This window comes from Macrosteles quadrilineatus, unplaced genomic scaffold, assembly GCF_028750875.1.
Source record: "Macrosteles quadrilineatus isolate MER2022 unplaced genomic scaffold, UCM_ALF_1.0 Scaffold_1__1_contigs__length_201487025, whole genome shotgun sequence".
NCBI lineage: Eukaryota > Metazoa > Arthropoda > Insecta > Hemiptera > Cicadellidae > Macrosteles > Macrosteles quadrilineatus.
This window is the reverse complement of record NW_026542594.1, coordinates 2,073,429-2,089,161: the sequence shown is the minus strand read 5'-3', so window position 1 is coordinate 2,089,161 and position 15,733 is coordinate 2,073,429. Positions and strand designations below refer to the sequence as shown.

The 15,733-nt window shown below is 33.0% G+C and overlaps 2 protein-coding genes across 4 annotated transcripts in view; one reads left to right on the top strand and one right to left on the bottom strand.

Annotated features, from left to right (window-relative positions):
- LOC129005159 (sperm flagellar protein 1-like) overlaps positions 1-7,498 on the top strand; it is a 35,575-nt gene extending 28,077 nt beyond the window's left edge. For all 3 annotated transcript variants that reach the window (XM_054434145.1, XM_054434086.1, XM_054434016.1), the window contains 3 exons: positions 863-1,028; positions 2,757-2,872; positions 7,230-7,498. In XM_054434145.1, the coding sequence (XP_054290120.1) occupies positions 863-1,028; positions 2,757-2,872; positions 7,230-7,355 (408 nt within the window). In that variant the 3' untranslated portion in view covers positions 7,356-7,498. The remainder of the gene's footprint in view (positions 1-862; positions 1,029-2,756; positions 2,873-7,229) is intronic.
- The window catches only part of LOC129005350 (uncharacterized), a 73,047-nt gene that overhangs the window by 12,736 nt on the left and 44,578 nt on the right, over positions 1-15,733 (bottom strand). The gene's annotated exons all lie outside the window — the stretch shown is intronic.

Sequence of the window (15,733 nt, the reverse complement as noted above, 5' to 3'; positions counted from 1 at the left end):
GAATTTCCCTGTATAGAGAAGTAGCTAATACCGTTAGGTGGCAAGGTAGGACCCGAGCCCTGGGCCGAGTTACTTTTTAATTTTGACGTCCCCGGAGACTAAAAACACTATCCATTTAAATTGTTACAAATGTATATATATATATATATATATATATGTGTGTGAATGCGATAACTTGAGTAATTTTGGGCGAATTTTAATTAAATTCCGTTTAAAGGTGTAGGGCTGGATAAACTTGAATGAGTTCGCGAACTAGCAAGATCGGGTCATGGGAATGGGGTAGGGTTTTCTTATTTTTGACCCTCAAAATATAAAATTTCCCAAATTCTCTGCAAACCACTTTGAAGATCTTAAAAAAAAAATAAAAATAATTAGAATATTGAAGTGTTTTTGTACGGCTATTAGTTATACGGGAAATTAAAAAAATTGTAAATTAAAAATGTCCATCCATGTTTTTCTCAAGGAGAATAGTAAACTGCTGTATTTTGCTTGTTTATGGATATATTTTGATCAAACTCAGCCAATTTATTTATTTTATGCAAGCTATTAACATATATTTTACTAAAAACACAATATATTACCTTCCTTAGTTCCTAATAGCAGCAAACCTAGTTACTTGTTAAACCTAATGTTATTTAAATAGATTTAAGTGAAAATGCAATCAGGCAAATGGAAATTCACTTAGTCTGCAGGTTTGCTGGGGCGGGGATATTTCATCATACATACAAAAGGGAAACTCATGTTAGATGGAGAAGGGATTGCGAAAAAGTCTCTATAACCCACAGCTTTACAATACTATTCATCTTAAGTTTATTCCTACAATGTTTTTTAACTTTGGCCTTTGCTTGGTTTGTTGTTACAGGTTTTCAGCAAGTTACAGATCAAAGTTACTACAGACCTGATCCACCAGATAGCAGCAGGATTACCCGGAGCTCTAGAGTCGGTACTGCTGGCAATCAAGAATAAAGTAGACTACCAGCAAAGGCAGAAGGGCGAAACTGATTCTGGACAGACTAAAACTGCCTGGGGTTAGTTGTTATTGTTGCTATATGGTTTAAAGATTGACACAATAACATGAACTTTATTTAACAATCCAATAAAACCAATTGGTTAGGGTTAAAAACAATAAAATATTTACACAACACGTTTGTTCAATGTAATTAAAACATTATCAACTTGAGAGAATTTATGGATTATATATTTTTACTTTCTCCCAATATATAATTTTAGTATATTATGGAGAAGTATTGTTTATGTCATCAACATTTCCAGATGCAAATTCACCAATCCTTTTAACGACCCAGGACAGGTATGAAAAAAGGGTCCACCAAATAATCATATCTATAGATTTTTGTATAGACCCAGCCCTTCATTATAAGAGCTGTTAACAAACTAATGGGAAAAAGTACAGTAGAACCTTGATAACAAGACCCTCATGGGGATTATTAAATAATACTTGTTTTCAAGTTTGTAATTTTCTCAAGGTTTGCAATAATAAGATGTGGTCATAGGTAAAATAAATTCTAGGGTTTTAGAAACTGACATACTTGTTATCAAGGGTCACTTTTTATCGAGGGTCTTGTTATCCAGGTTCTACTGTATGGTATGTGTCAGTTAGCTGATGCAGTTTAGCATTTATATGTTAAAACGTGACAGGGTTTTTTTATTTCACGATTTTGAACCAACCACTTGACGGATTTTCATGATTTTTGTATTAAAAGAAAGATAATTTTGAGAACTAGGGAATGTCGAAGCCATAATTTTAGTTTAGGGTTTCAGTTTTATAGAAATTAAGTTTTAAATTTAAAAAAAGTCTAGCAGTCGACCTAACATTCTACTCTAGCTTTTGGTATAAAACCAATTGCTTAACAGCTGTAAACATTCAGTGTTTTCAACACAAATTCCAACATTTGGATGAAAATGAAATCATATGCGTAGAATTGACTTATTTATACTATGTGTAATGCTATAATCATTGATACGTTCATTTATTCGGTAAGATGATGAGATGATTGATAATTGATTGATAATTGATTATTTAAATATACCTACATAGTAAAATAATAGATGTTCTAATTTATTTTTTTGAGCAGTCATTAAAATATTTAGTTTGTTGAATTAAAAAATATTCTATAGAACTATGAGGTTAGTTTATTTACTCTGTGATTTTGTCATTGATTATAGGAAATAAGTAAGATTCTATAACCATTGCTATATATGAATCGAAGTTCACGAATATTTAAAACAAAGCTTATGAAAATTATTTTACTACTCTACTTTTTGAGGAAAGGTTGGGAAAATAATAATAATCACATGTTTTAATTAAGCTTGGCAGCTTTTTCTTTACTATAAATTTTGAACTGCTTAAACTTAGTAATAGACACACTATAAACACTATACAGTTTCAATGGACTACTCGATTCCCGTACATAGGACGGGCCAACAGCTCGTTTTTGTTATTTCAAAAGAAGCTAATAATTTATGAATTTGTTACTGTAGGCTTGTCTATAAGAAGTTTCAATTAAAACACTAATGTTCATTGTATTAAAACTTCTTGTTCCGTCTGTTTGGTTCACCTTTAGACAGTTGGAGTCACTACACTAAGTTCTTGATCCACCTTTTACCTTTTAAGATGTTATAAAAAAGTATAAATATAATAAGTTACCTACATAATTTTGATTTATTATAAATACAATTTAATCAACCTATATTGTTTTGTGGTTGAAAATAATATCATAATATTGCTGTATCCCCAGGTGACTTTGGAGATGGTTCTGGACTAAATGATCATGAAGATATGTTTCTTGAGATTAAAAAACTAAAAAATGAAGTTCAATTGAAAAATGAAACAATATCTGTACTGAACCAAAAGGTGATTTAGTAAATTTCTAAATAGTTTTCTTTTGGATAGAGAGTATTTTTTTAAAGGTGTTAACAATTCTTTTGGTGAATTTCCTATGGAGTAAGTTATAACCGTAAGCGGCATACCTAGAAACCTAGACCTGGGACCAATTTACTTTTTCAGTTTGATGTCCCCAGACCATACACAATTTGTTCAAATTTTTATACAGTAATGTATTTTGAGGGTTACATGAATGTGTAGGGCTGGATAAACTTGAATAAGTTTGCGAACCAGCAAGGTCAGGTCATAATAATTTACAAATAAAAATACTTTTTAAAAATGCCACGTTTTTAAACGCACTAAAAAGTATAAAATAATTTATAAAATGTTTAGAGAATAAATACTTCTAAGATTTAAAACAAAAAACGTGGGGCGCATGCTGATTTACAATTAACTTCACCTATTAAACTATTATGATCTATTGCATGCGCCCCTCGTTTTTCGTTTTAAATCTTATAAGTATTTATTCTCTCAATATTTTATAAATTATTTTATACTTTTCAGTGCGTTTAAAAACGTGGAATTTTTAAAAAGTATTTTTATTTGTAAATTATTTTCTAATTTTTAGTCTTTAATGTGTAAATATGTTAAACATATTTTATATGGCCTCTTAATACATAACCAAAACCCAAAACCTTATTATCTGTAATCAGATGTTTTATCTTTACTTTGAAATGATTGTTTTATATTTTTAGAATATCTCGGGAGCAGAACCTGTACCTCTTAACCTCTGCTCTTCTAACTGTCAAATTTAAATATTTACAGCTGACTTAAATTAATTTATATGTTTAAATTCTTTTAAAATGTAAACATGGAAAATTTGGAAGCCAAAGGGGCGTAGCCCAAGGGAAATATGAAAATTAAATGATATAATATTGCATTGTCATCCATTTATGAGCTATGTTTCAAATTTCAAGTCTCTAGCTCATCGAGAAGTATCAAAATTTGCAAGAATGCGATTTAATAAAAAAAAGCCCCATGGGGCGTAGCCCAAGGGAAATATAAAAATTAAATGATATAATATTGCATTGTCTTCCATTTGTGAGCTATGTTTCAAGTTTCAAGTCTCTAGCTCGTCGGGAAGTTAATATAAAATTGATATCAAAATTTGTACCGGAAAAGAAAGCGAGCTAATAAAAACGTTTTTAAAAAAAGGGATGATATGAGTTTTTGAAATTTTCAAAATATGTTTTTTTTTCTAAATTTCCACCTTAATGTTTGAAAATGCCCAACTTTAATCTCACCCATAGTGTAGAGCTGAAAAAATAAATCACTTTGTACACATTGTTTTATGATTAAAGGTTACGAGAAAATTCCAAAAAACGGTCTATTTAAAATTCCTTTGTTATTCTTTTGTGGGATGATAAAAATGCTGTAGTTTACTTGTTTATGAATGTATTTAGATGAAATTTATTTATTTCATACTATAGTACTAACATTTTCCTAAAAAAAACCCCAAAATATTTTTTTTTAGTTTAAAAATCTGTATAAGTTTGTATAACTCCAAACAAACGTTCCCGATATATGAAATACGTTTATGTTTTTATAGAGGCGTCCTTCTAGTGTGTAAAAAACATTGGAATATAATGATATATCAATTTTTGAATTTTTTTATTATCCAAATCATGACTGTTATGGTCAGGGACAATGTTACGGTCGGGAAATAATTAATCGGTTGGCGATTAACAAGAATCATTATATTGTTTATTTAGATTTTCATCCCACTACTCTTATTCTTATAATATTCCACAAGACTTGATAAACCATAATTTATTTTTTAAACATTATAGTTATATATATAACTTTATTCAATATAAGCGTTACTTCATATAAGGTAATAAAAATACCTGTCAATGTAAACATAGTTCAATAGTTATTTGTGTAACTAGTGGTGAAAGTGGCACTTTGCTGCACACGAGAGCAATGTTTACGCACGAGCTGCGGGCGAGTGCGGAATGATCTCGAGTGCAGCAAAGGCCTTTTTCACTCGTGTTACACATTATATTTTTCCTACAGTCACTATAAAACATATAAATAATTATTAGTCTTTCAAACACTATACAACACGTTTTTAGGTTCAGCTGGCAAAACAAATGGTGCCCTAGAGAAAGTAGTACCCGCGGTCCGTATCCCTCCGCTATTTTTCCTCGGCAAGAAATGTGCTCCGCTTTTTAAGGACATAGTTCCGTATGTTTTTGTAATTTGAAGTGGTTTCCGCGCCTAAAAAAAATGCTTTAAAGGTATTTTCTTGTTTATTAAGATTGTAGGAATGTTTTAAAAAATGTTTAAAAGAAAAGTCCAGAAAGTTCAGAAATACCGAAACTATAAACACGAAATGACAGATTAAATCGTAGTTATAATAGTCAATCAGCTGCTCATAGTATTATTATCTTTAAGTGTTGCCAACCTATTTCCAAGTGTACACGGATTACGTGCATAATAGAACCACGCTGTTTTGTGTTGTTTCGTTGGAATCCTGATGTGCGGCACAGTATAAACTGTACGACAAAGTATAAACCGTACGGCAAAGTATAAATATGCAGCAATTAGCTACTACTAACAGTCTGTACTATAAAAAGTACAAGGAAGCAAACTTTGTCGGGTGACTGTAGGAAAAATCTATTTTTTTACATCCTTCAATTAATTGTACTGTTATAAAAAATATTTGTCTTGCAATTAAACTAAACTGTGCAATTTACAATGATGTTTAAATTTATTTTCACGACCATAGCACAGTACAATCGATAAAGCTATTATGGTCGTGAAAAAACTTGTGATGGTCGAGATGCCCCGGTTGTGAAATCACGTATTATTTGGCTCTGTCCTGGTGCCAGCCCTACACGTCATGTTTGATGAGGCAAAGTGGATTTCTAGGTTAACTTACTCACTCACTCACTCCCATGGCCATTTATGCCCAAGGTGGGATTTGGCCTCACCAACAACTGCTCTCCATCTCTCTTGATCTTCTGCCTCTTCCACTGCTGCCCCCACTTCTCTGACGTCCTTGGAGACACTATCCCACCATCTCTTCTTGTGCCTTCCTAATGGTCGTTTCCCTTCTGGCTTTCCTATACTTGCTTCGTTTAATAGTGAACCCCGTTCTCTCCGTAGTGCGTGACCTGCCCACCTTTACTCTTTGCTTTCCATTTTTTTCTTTTTTTTCTAGGTTAACTTAGCAATTAAAATATAATATCAAAATTAACACCATGTCTACTTCATAAATTACTATGTACAATCGTGGACACACCAAAATTACAAAAAGCACAAACTTACCTATTTGAATCTTTTACTTGATTTTTTTACTGCAAAACCACCGGTACAACAAAACTAACGCACATCCCGAACCAGTCTCTAAAACCAACTGACGCTATCGCCGCCAGGCTTGCCACTGTCGTGTTCCAAAGTTGCAAATTTTGCCATTATGGTCGGGACGTCAAATCAAGGGACAGACTTATTTTGTCATGGTAGTCTTTTCGCAATAAAAAAAATATTATATGCTCATTTTTAGTAAATTTAATAACTATTGATGACATAAAAATATGGCATTATATATTTCAGCATGAGTAAATAGTCTAAAAACAGCGTGAAAGTTGAAGAATGTACCTTAGGGACACGTGATGGTCGTGAATTTTGAGACTTTAAAAACAAAAAACCTAGAACCAATTCAAAACCAAATAAATGTTTTTAACATGTTGCCCCAAAAAATATTAAAACATAATAATATACTACAAATACAGTATCCACAAAATAAAAGGCCAGGGACATTAAAACGTACGTTTCAAAATGTTCACTCATAGGCAGGTTAAATTAAATTAAATTAGATATAACGTTTTAGGGAAAAGATTTGTTGTAGTCTGCCCACAACACTTTTCTAAGTTTTCAGCTTACTTTTACGGTTTCACAAACTAAGTGCTTGTTTTGGGAAACCCGCCACATAATTTTGACAAAGCTACGGTATTTACATTTTAGCTATTTAATTTTTTCTGATGACGAAGTCAAACTATATAGGTGTATTCAACTAAAAGGAAATACAGTTTTGACTTTAACAATTTTTAAATGTGTTTATAAAAAAAGTGACTTTTGATGAGATATAAAGTTTAGTTATATTTGATCTGAAGTACTGAACAAAAATAAAACTCAAATAAGGTCCATAAGTTCCCACTTATTATTCTTCCACTTTTGGGACTTGAGTAGTAGAGTAGTGTAGAAAGTAAAGTACAGTAGTATGGACAGAAAGTTGATGTAGGAAATCTGTTTAAATAACTTCACATTTTAAAATAGCTACCATATATAAAATAGTATTATTTAAATTCTGAATTATTGATAGGTTGTCCATCTTGAGGCATTGTTGGAAATAAAGGACAAACGGCTACGAGAGCTGACTGCCAATGTAGATCGGATGAAAGCCAGACAAGATGATTCAAAAGAGAGTTTTCATTCAATATCTGCTTAGTATCTGAAATATTCGGTATCATCAACATTTGAACAATAACTCTAAATACTCCTTGTGTTGCCAAACCTAATTATGTGATTCACTATTAGAATTACTTCAAAACACTTCAAAATTATATTGTTGTTAAATTGTTTTCTATTTTTCATTTTATTTTTTATTTATTTTAGTTTGTACATTATTCATAATGAGTGTTTAGAAGGGTATTTTTGTGCATAGGGAGCTAAAGTAAAAACCCCATAACAAAACTGCAAATTGTGATAAGAGTATGCACTTTGGTGGGAATGTAGTTTAAGGTTAGGCAATGCAAATAAGATGGGGAGGCACCGACCAAAGTTGCTATAATCCAAAATGGCAGAGATTTTTCAAAATAGCTGCCCGTATTTTGGGTTTTATATATATTTTCTTTTGACATACATCATGCAAAATGGTGTTTCTTATCAGTTTTTAAGTTTTTAGGTATATGGTAAGTAAATAAGTTGAGTAATAATGTAATAAACGTAAATTTATTTACAGAAAATGTATATCCCCAAATCAAAAATACACTTTATATTTTAGAAGTTGCAGAATATTTCTACCAACACTATTTTTAGCGAATTTCCCTACAGGGAAGTAGCTATTACCGTAGGTCTCGTGGTAAGACCTAGGCCCGGGACCGATTTACTTTTTCATTTTGATGTCCCCAGAGGCCAAAAACACCATTCGATCAAATTTGTATATATGTAGGATGTATACAGGGTGATCAACTCAAGGAGGCCACCATTGGGATATCGGAAACGGTAAGAATTAGAGAAAACTTTAAATGGGGGACATTCCTTTATTTTTTGTGGCAGTTAAAAATATGATTCTAGTTTTTCAGAATTCAGCCGCCATTTTCCAAAATGGCGGCCGACTTTGAAATTTCTTACGGAACACCCTGTTTTTTATCATGTTTTCGGATAGAACATGCAATTTAAAAACTTTTTTGTTCTTGACAGTTTTTCGATAAACCCACTCGTTTAGGAGTTACAGCCTATGGAAAAATGACTTCCGGTGTACATTTTACATCATGTAGCTCCAAAAAAGTATGTTTATAGCGAAAATGCGAAGAGTAAATAAGTCAAATAAGTCTTAAAATTGCATCCACATTCTATTAAGACCATAAAATACACAGTTTTCCACTATTCAAGTTTGCCGCCATTTTGGAAAATGGCCGCCATTTTTAAATAATAGAATTAATATTTTAAACGAATTTTATGGACTTTTAGGAATGTGGATGCAATTTTAAGACTTTTTTGACTTATTTTCTCTTCGCATTTTCGCTATAAACCTCCTTTTTTTGGAGCTACATGATGTAAAATGAACACCGGAAGTCATTTTTCGATAGGCTGTAACTCCTAAACGAGTGGGTTTATCGAAAAAATGTCAAGAACAAAAAAGTTTTTAAATTGCATGTTCTATCCGAAAACATGATAAAAAACAGGGTGTTCCGTAAGAAATTTCAAAGTTGGCCGCCATTTTGGAAAATGGCGGCTGAATTTTGAAAAACTAAAATCATATTTTTAACTGCCACAAAAAATAAAGGAATGTCCCCCATTTAAAGTTTTCTCTAATTCTTACTGTTTCCGATATCCCAATGGTGGTCTCCTTGAGTTGATCACCCTGTATATTTGTGTGTGTGTGTCCATGAGCACGATAACTTGAGTAATTTTTATCCGAATTTGATGAAATTTGGTTTAAAGGTGTAAGGCGGGGTAAACTTAAATGAGTTCACAAACCAACATTATCGGACCATGGGAACGGGGTTTTATAGGGTAAAATTTGGGTTTTCTAATTTTTGAGCCTAAAAACATAATATTTTCCAATTTCTATCCATACCTTATTAAAGAACTTAAAAATAGAAATAATTTAGTAGGCTATATCAACGTGTTTTTGTACGGTTATTGGTAAAAGAGAAAATTTAAAAAATTTTATATTTAAAATTCCCATATTATTCTTATGGAGAATATTGTAAAATGTTGTATAGTTTGGTTGTTTATGGATATATGTTGATAAAAAATGGCAAATTTTTTTTTAATTTTATACCAAGCTATTAATATTTTACTAAAAAACTAACTTTATTAGTTTCCTTGTAGCAGCAAACCTAGGTACTCGTTAAACCTAATGTTGTTTAAATAGATTTAATCAAAAATCAATTCAGACAAATGGAAATTCACTTAGTCTGCAGGTTTGCTGTGGCGGGAGTATTATTGTTCACATTCATTCTTGCATTTCCACAATAATGTGGAAGATAAACCAGCAGTTCTGCAGCTGCACTTGTGTTTTCAGAATTTGCAAACACATTTTATGAGTTCTTTGCAGGAATCAGAAATTTCTGATACTTCCGACCATTTCAACTGCCAAGATTCATTATGCAACCACCAACCCCAATCGTTTAGTAATGTTGCACACTACGCAATACTTGCTGTAGTAATGCACCTTTTATTGGTGGAAGACTTTCTATTGGGCGATTTTTGGTCATGAACAATTCTTGTCTTGCTTCATTAACACTGATGTTGTCACTAATCCAAAATTTCGTTAGGAACCGCATTTTGTGGTTGAGATATAAACGAAAATGCAGTAGTGGCTTCTTAAAGAGCATCCATGAATTCCAAGTTGATTTGTTTGACTTTCCTGTGAAATTAGGAACCTTTGCAGCCTGTGAAAGCTTGGGATCATGGTAAAGCAATAGAATTTCCCATATATAGCTTCAGCTATATAATATACTAGCTGTAACCCACGGGCTTTGCCCCGTTTAACTTCTTAATTTTCAAGATGATCTTGCAATCACGTCCTGGTTGGAGCTCGTTCGCTACGCTCACTCACCATTAGGTTGGAGCTCGTTCGCTGCGCTCACTTGCCTTCAGGTTAGCTCGTTCGCTACGCTAACTCGCCTCCAGGTTGAAGTTCGTTCGCTACGCTCACTCACCTTTTGGTTGCAAATTAGCTGTTGTCATAAATAAAAAAAAAAATAATAGTGCTGCACCCTGTTGGTAATCCTTGTAACTTTAATGCTATTGAACATCATAGAACAGAACCGACTTGTTTAATTGAAACAGCTGTTAAGATTCATTAATTCCATTTCTCATAAGGTTAACATGGGAAAATCCAGAGCCACTGGGGCGGAGAGCAGAGGTCGGAGGGTAAAATCCTTTCTTAGTGAGCGTCTACTACCCAAAAGGAAGATGCCTGCCAAGTTTCAGGTTCCTAGATCTTATGGTTTCTGAGATTTCGTGATGAGTGAGTGAGTGAGTGAATGAATGAGTCAGTGGTATTTGAGCTTTATATATATAGATGAACTAGAATAAATCTGTAATTTTTCCTGTTCTCAATAACTTAACACCATAGACTCTGCCGATTTAACTGTCACATTACCTTGTTTGCCTACAATTACCCTGCTATCAATGACATTAAGGGCATCATTATTTTTAGAAACATGAGATTCCTAGCTCTTTAAGGGGAGCTGAACCTAAAATTTTTTATTTAAGTTTTAGATTCTTTGTTTTATCCTGAAAAAGAAAATATATATATATTAATAGGTATCACCTCCCAAAACTGGAAAAAAAAAAAAAAAGTAAAGCACCAAATTTTCTGAGCATAGTGAGTAGACCTAATAAGGCTGAACCGAAAATTTTTAAATTAAAATTTTTTTTTTTTATTTTAGTTTTAGATTCTTTGTTTTATCCTGAAAAAGAAAATATATATATATTAATAGGTATCACCTCCCAAAACTACAAAAAAAAGTAAAGCACCAAATTTTCTGAGCACAGTGAGTAGACCTAGTAAGGCTTTATGTCATCTTAGTTCGCGACTTTCCGAAAACTTGTTTTTTTAATGATAAAGGTACATTTTTATCAAGAAGTAATAAAGATATCTTGATGAAATTTTTACCAAGTGTACCTTACATCACTACAAATATGTGGAACTAGAATTATCACCATAGGATCAATAGTAAAAATTACAAAAATTAAAAAAATATATTTTTTGTCTAAAAAAATTAGAATTTTTCAAAAATATAAAAAAAATGAAATTTGTTACCATAGAAACATAATTCTAGTTCAACACACTCTTAAAGCACATATATTAACTGTCTACAATTTCTGAAGCTGTAGGTTAAATAGTTTCTGAGAAAAATGTACCTAAACTTGGAGAATTTAACATGGGCTCTTATGGGCGGTTCAGCTCCCCAAATGTACTGTAAAGTGCTTGTACCTTAGCAACATATTTGACTTGAAATGATTGGTTTCTCCAGATTTCAGTTTGATGTCACTCTCAATTAAACTATTGTATTAATTGACTTATTTCTGATTTTAATTTTTCTGATTCATCATTCTGATTCATTCCATTCCATTTATATCAACATCGGCGGGAAAACCATTTATATCATCAAAGTTCTGAAAGTTTTTGAAAGCGTTACATATCTGGTGCTACGAGCGTTTACATTTTTATTATTTGCAGGACAAAGCCAACTATCTTTATCTGTCTTTTGGCACAGTATAAAAATGGTCCAATCAACAGCTTTTGGTTTATATCCACCCAAGTCACTCGGAGGAACTGTGTAACCGCTATGCCATTTTTAGAATTTAATCTTCATTCTCTCGAATCAGAAAAAAAATAAAACCCCCAGACCTGGCACCATGTTAGCCCCGGTGTGACGGCCAAATTTGTACATGTTTTCCTAATAAAACTACCTTCAGAACGTGAGCGACACAATAATAAACACAACAATGACCTGTAGTATCAGCTGTTTGGCAATATTTGTCTATTTAGCATTGCCAACCTGTTAGAGAAAAATAATTGAAAGTGACATAAGTTTGTTGACATTTTTATCCTCCTATATTTCATGGAAAAATATCTCAAGGAAGAAGAAGAAACTCCGTTTCCAGTTATTTTGCATTATTTTTATTTTCCTTGTGTCTCAATGGATGTAGGCAAAGGTGAAAAACACATTATAAAAAAACGTTGTAGTATAGTTATAGGTGAAAAACTTAACTCTTAAAATAAACAGCTTTTTGGTGACCTTCAGAATTGGCTGAAAACTTGTACATTTTCAGCCTTAGATTATAGAGAAGATATAATTGTAATATATTACAAACTTGGTATTAAATTAAAGGCCGGAATCTCCAGATTGAGATGATACCAATATTTTATAGTGTTAATGCCATTTTCAAGCTTTTATCAGTAAATAAATAAGTTAACACAAAATACGGGCAGCCATTTTGAAAAATAGCCGCCATTTTGCATTATAACAACTTTAGGCAATGCCTCCCCATCTTATTTTAGTTGTCGGACCATAACGTTCATTCATACCAAAAGGGTTTTTCTTATCACAATTTGCAGTTTTGATATACACGTAGCTGTAGCTCCCCCACTAGCAGTCAACTAAGCAAGTATGGACATAAGTGTGGATCATGTTTTTTTCCTACAGTTACCTAACAATGTGCATGTTCTCTCACTGATTTGAGAAAGCAAAGTGGCCAATTCGCTCATCGGTGAGACAATGTTAACATTGTCTCACTCTAATTAAATAAAACAATAAAAAATAACATAATTTGCAATAACTTTAGAACCGTAATTTTTACAGAAATGGGAGTTCTACCGTTTTGTTCAGAATTTAGAGGGCTACAACATTTTTGAGAAAATCCTATTTTTCCGTTATTTTATGGATTTTTATGGGAAAACTTACATTAAAAATCAAAATTTCAAAAAAATTTAAAAAACGCCTGGAGATACCATCGATTAGTACCTACATACCAAATTTCATCAAAATCGGACTACAGGTTTGGTATGTAGCTCTGTACACATCCAGACACACACACACACACACCAACACACACAGACATCACTTTGAAAACCACCAGGGGGATCCAAAACGGATATATCCAGTATCCACTCAAAACTCAAACTCGAAAAATTTCAAGTTCCTAGGAATCAATCCTTGGCCCATTTTTTTTTTTTTTAATTTATATTAGGGCTATTGACCTTCCAATGACAATAAACACCTAAACTATTCTGTTACTATTCTGTAGATGATACAACTTTTTTAGCGAATTTCTCTAGCCTATAGGGAAGTAGCTATTACCGTAGGTTTCATGAGAAGACCTAGGCCCGGGACCGATTTACATTTTCATTTTGATGTCCCAGAGGCCAAAAACACTATTGGTTAAAATTTGTATATATACAGGGTTAGTAAAAAGTGTGGAGACTCCCTGTTATTTTTTTAACGGCCCATACTAGAAAAACTAAACTCGGCACACCTTTTAAACATGTTATGAAGTACTTTTTGGGCATAACCGTCACTTGGTGTACATCCCCAAAATGGGGGATTTTGGGGGAAACTCAAAAATTTCAAATACAAAGACCCATCGAGTGACCCCTCGTTTTGAAGGTCCTGGTAAAAGAAAACCAACAACGCAAATTAGAGGTCTTTATCTCAATCCAGTAAAAAATGGCAACCAATTGAAATTCTCAGAAGTTAAATTTAACTTACAGCTTTCCAAGTCTGGAGACCCGCTGTACATTTTGTAGCGGCTCACACTAGGATAACTAAACTCTACACACCTTTTTGGCATGTTATGAAGTACTTTTTAAGCCTAACAGCCACTTGCTTACCAAACCCAAAATGGGGGATTTTGGGGGAAACTCGAAAGTTTTAAATGATAAGCCACATCGAGTGACCCCTCATTTTGAAGATCCTGGTAAAATAAAACTACAACGTAAACTAGAGGTTTCTATCTCAATCCAGTAAAAAATGGAAGCTGATTGAAGTCTTTAGAAATCGGAAATAACTTGCAATTTTATATTTAACTGCCATATTTTACTGTGTTAAGATAGAGACCTATAGTTTGCGTTGTTCGTTTTAGAATTTCCCATATAGGGAATAAACTATTACCGTAGTACTCATGGTAAGACCTGGACGCGGGACCGATTTTTTTTTTCGTTTTGAGGTCCCTAGAGGCCAAAAACACCATCCATTCAAATTCATATATATATGAATTGGTTCTTATGAAAACTTTACATTAACATGCAAAATCGCATACAGGGTTTCCAAAAAATAATGGTGCGGTTTAGTTATGAAATAAAAAGATAACGAGAAGAGGTACAAAAAACTATTTATTTTATTGGATTCCTTACATTAAAAAGATTTTATACATATCTAATAAAGCTCCACATGGCCACCATTCCTAGCCCTGCAGACGTCCAAACGATAATCTACTTCAGCCCACACATTTTGCAACATTTCTTTTCTCACCGTTGAAACTGCATGAATGATTCTTTCCCTTAGGTGGTCCAAATTGCAAATTTTTCGAGCATATACTATGTTCTTTACATGACCCCAAGGAAAAAAATCGCATGGAGTCAGGTCCGGGCTCCTGGGGGGCCATGCTATAGGACCGCCTCTTCCAATCCACCTGTTCGGGAACTTAACATCTAAAGCATCTCGAACAATTGTTTTATAATGTGGAGGTGCTCCATCCTGCTGAAAATAAAGGCTTTTTGCATTTTCCATGTCGTCAAGTAGAGGAAAACAATAGTTTTCTAACATGTCCAAGTAAACATTTCCATTGATAGTTTTTTCAGCGAAGAAAAATGGCCCAATTACTTCTTCTCTGGACAGGCCGCACCAAACGTTTATTTTTGGTGAGTCTCTTTCCTTTTCAAAAGTTTCATGAGGATGCTGAGCTCCCCAAATTCTTACGTTGTGCCTATTAACACAACCACTGATGTGAAATGTGGCTTCATCTGAAAAAACTACTTCATTCAAAAATGATTCATTTTCTGCCATTTGGTTCAACATAAATGTAGCGAATCCTGCTCTTTTTTATCAAATCTGTTGTTTTTATTTTTTGAAGAAGTTGAATTTTGTAGGCATGAAGATGGAGTCTTTTGTGTAAAACTTTGTGAAGAGTACTTACAGGTATTCCTAATTCAAGACTACGGCGAGGGAGGGATTTCTTTGGACTTCTAACACAAGATAGTCTGATGTCTTCAACTGTCTGGTTAGATACTGGTGGTCTACCAGGTCTACTTTGCTTTTTAACTGACCCAGTGTTTATGAATTGCTTACTCCAACGATTAATGTTGTTTTTATGAGGCGGAGCTTTATTGAATGTTCTTCGAAATGCCCGTTGCACTAAAGTCACTGACTTTAACTCACTTAATAACAATACACACTTAGCTTTTTCCTGATCTGAAAACATGTTGGTCGAAAAAACTCAACTTATTGATTAAGGAGTGTTTTGAATAGTACAACAATCAAAACAGCTGTTTTAACAAATGTGAACAAAACTGTTTGAGCTACTATATACAGGGATACCAACAGAAGTAATTTAATTTGTCTTATAACAGTTTTACAGGATGTT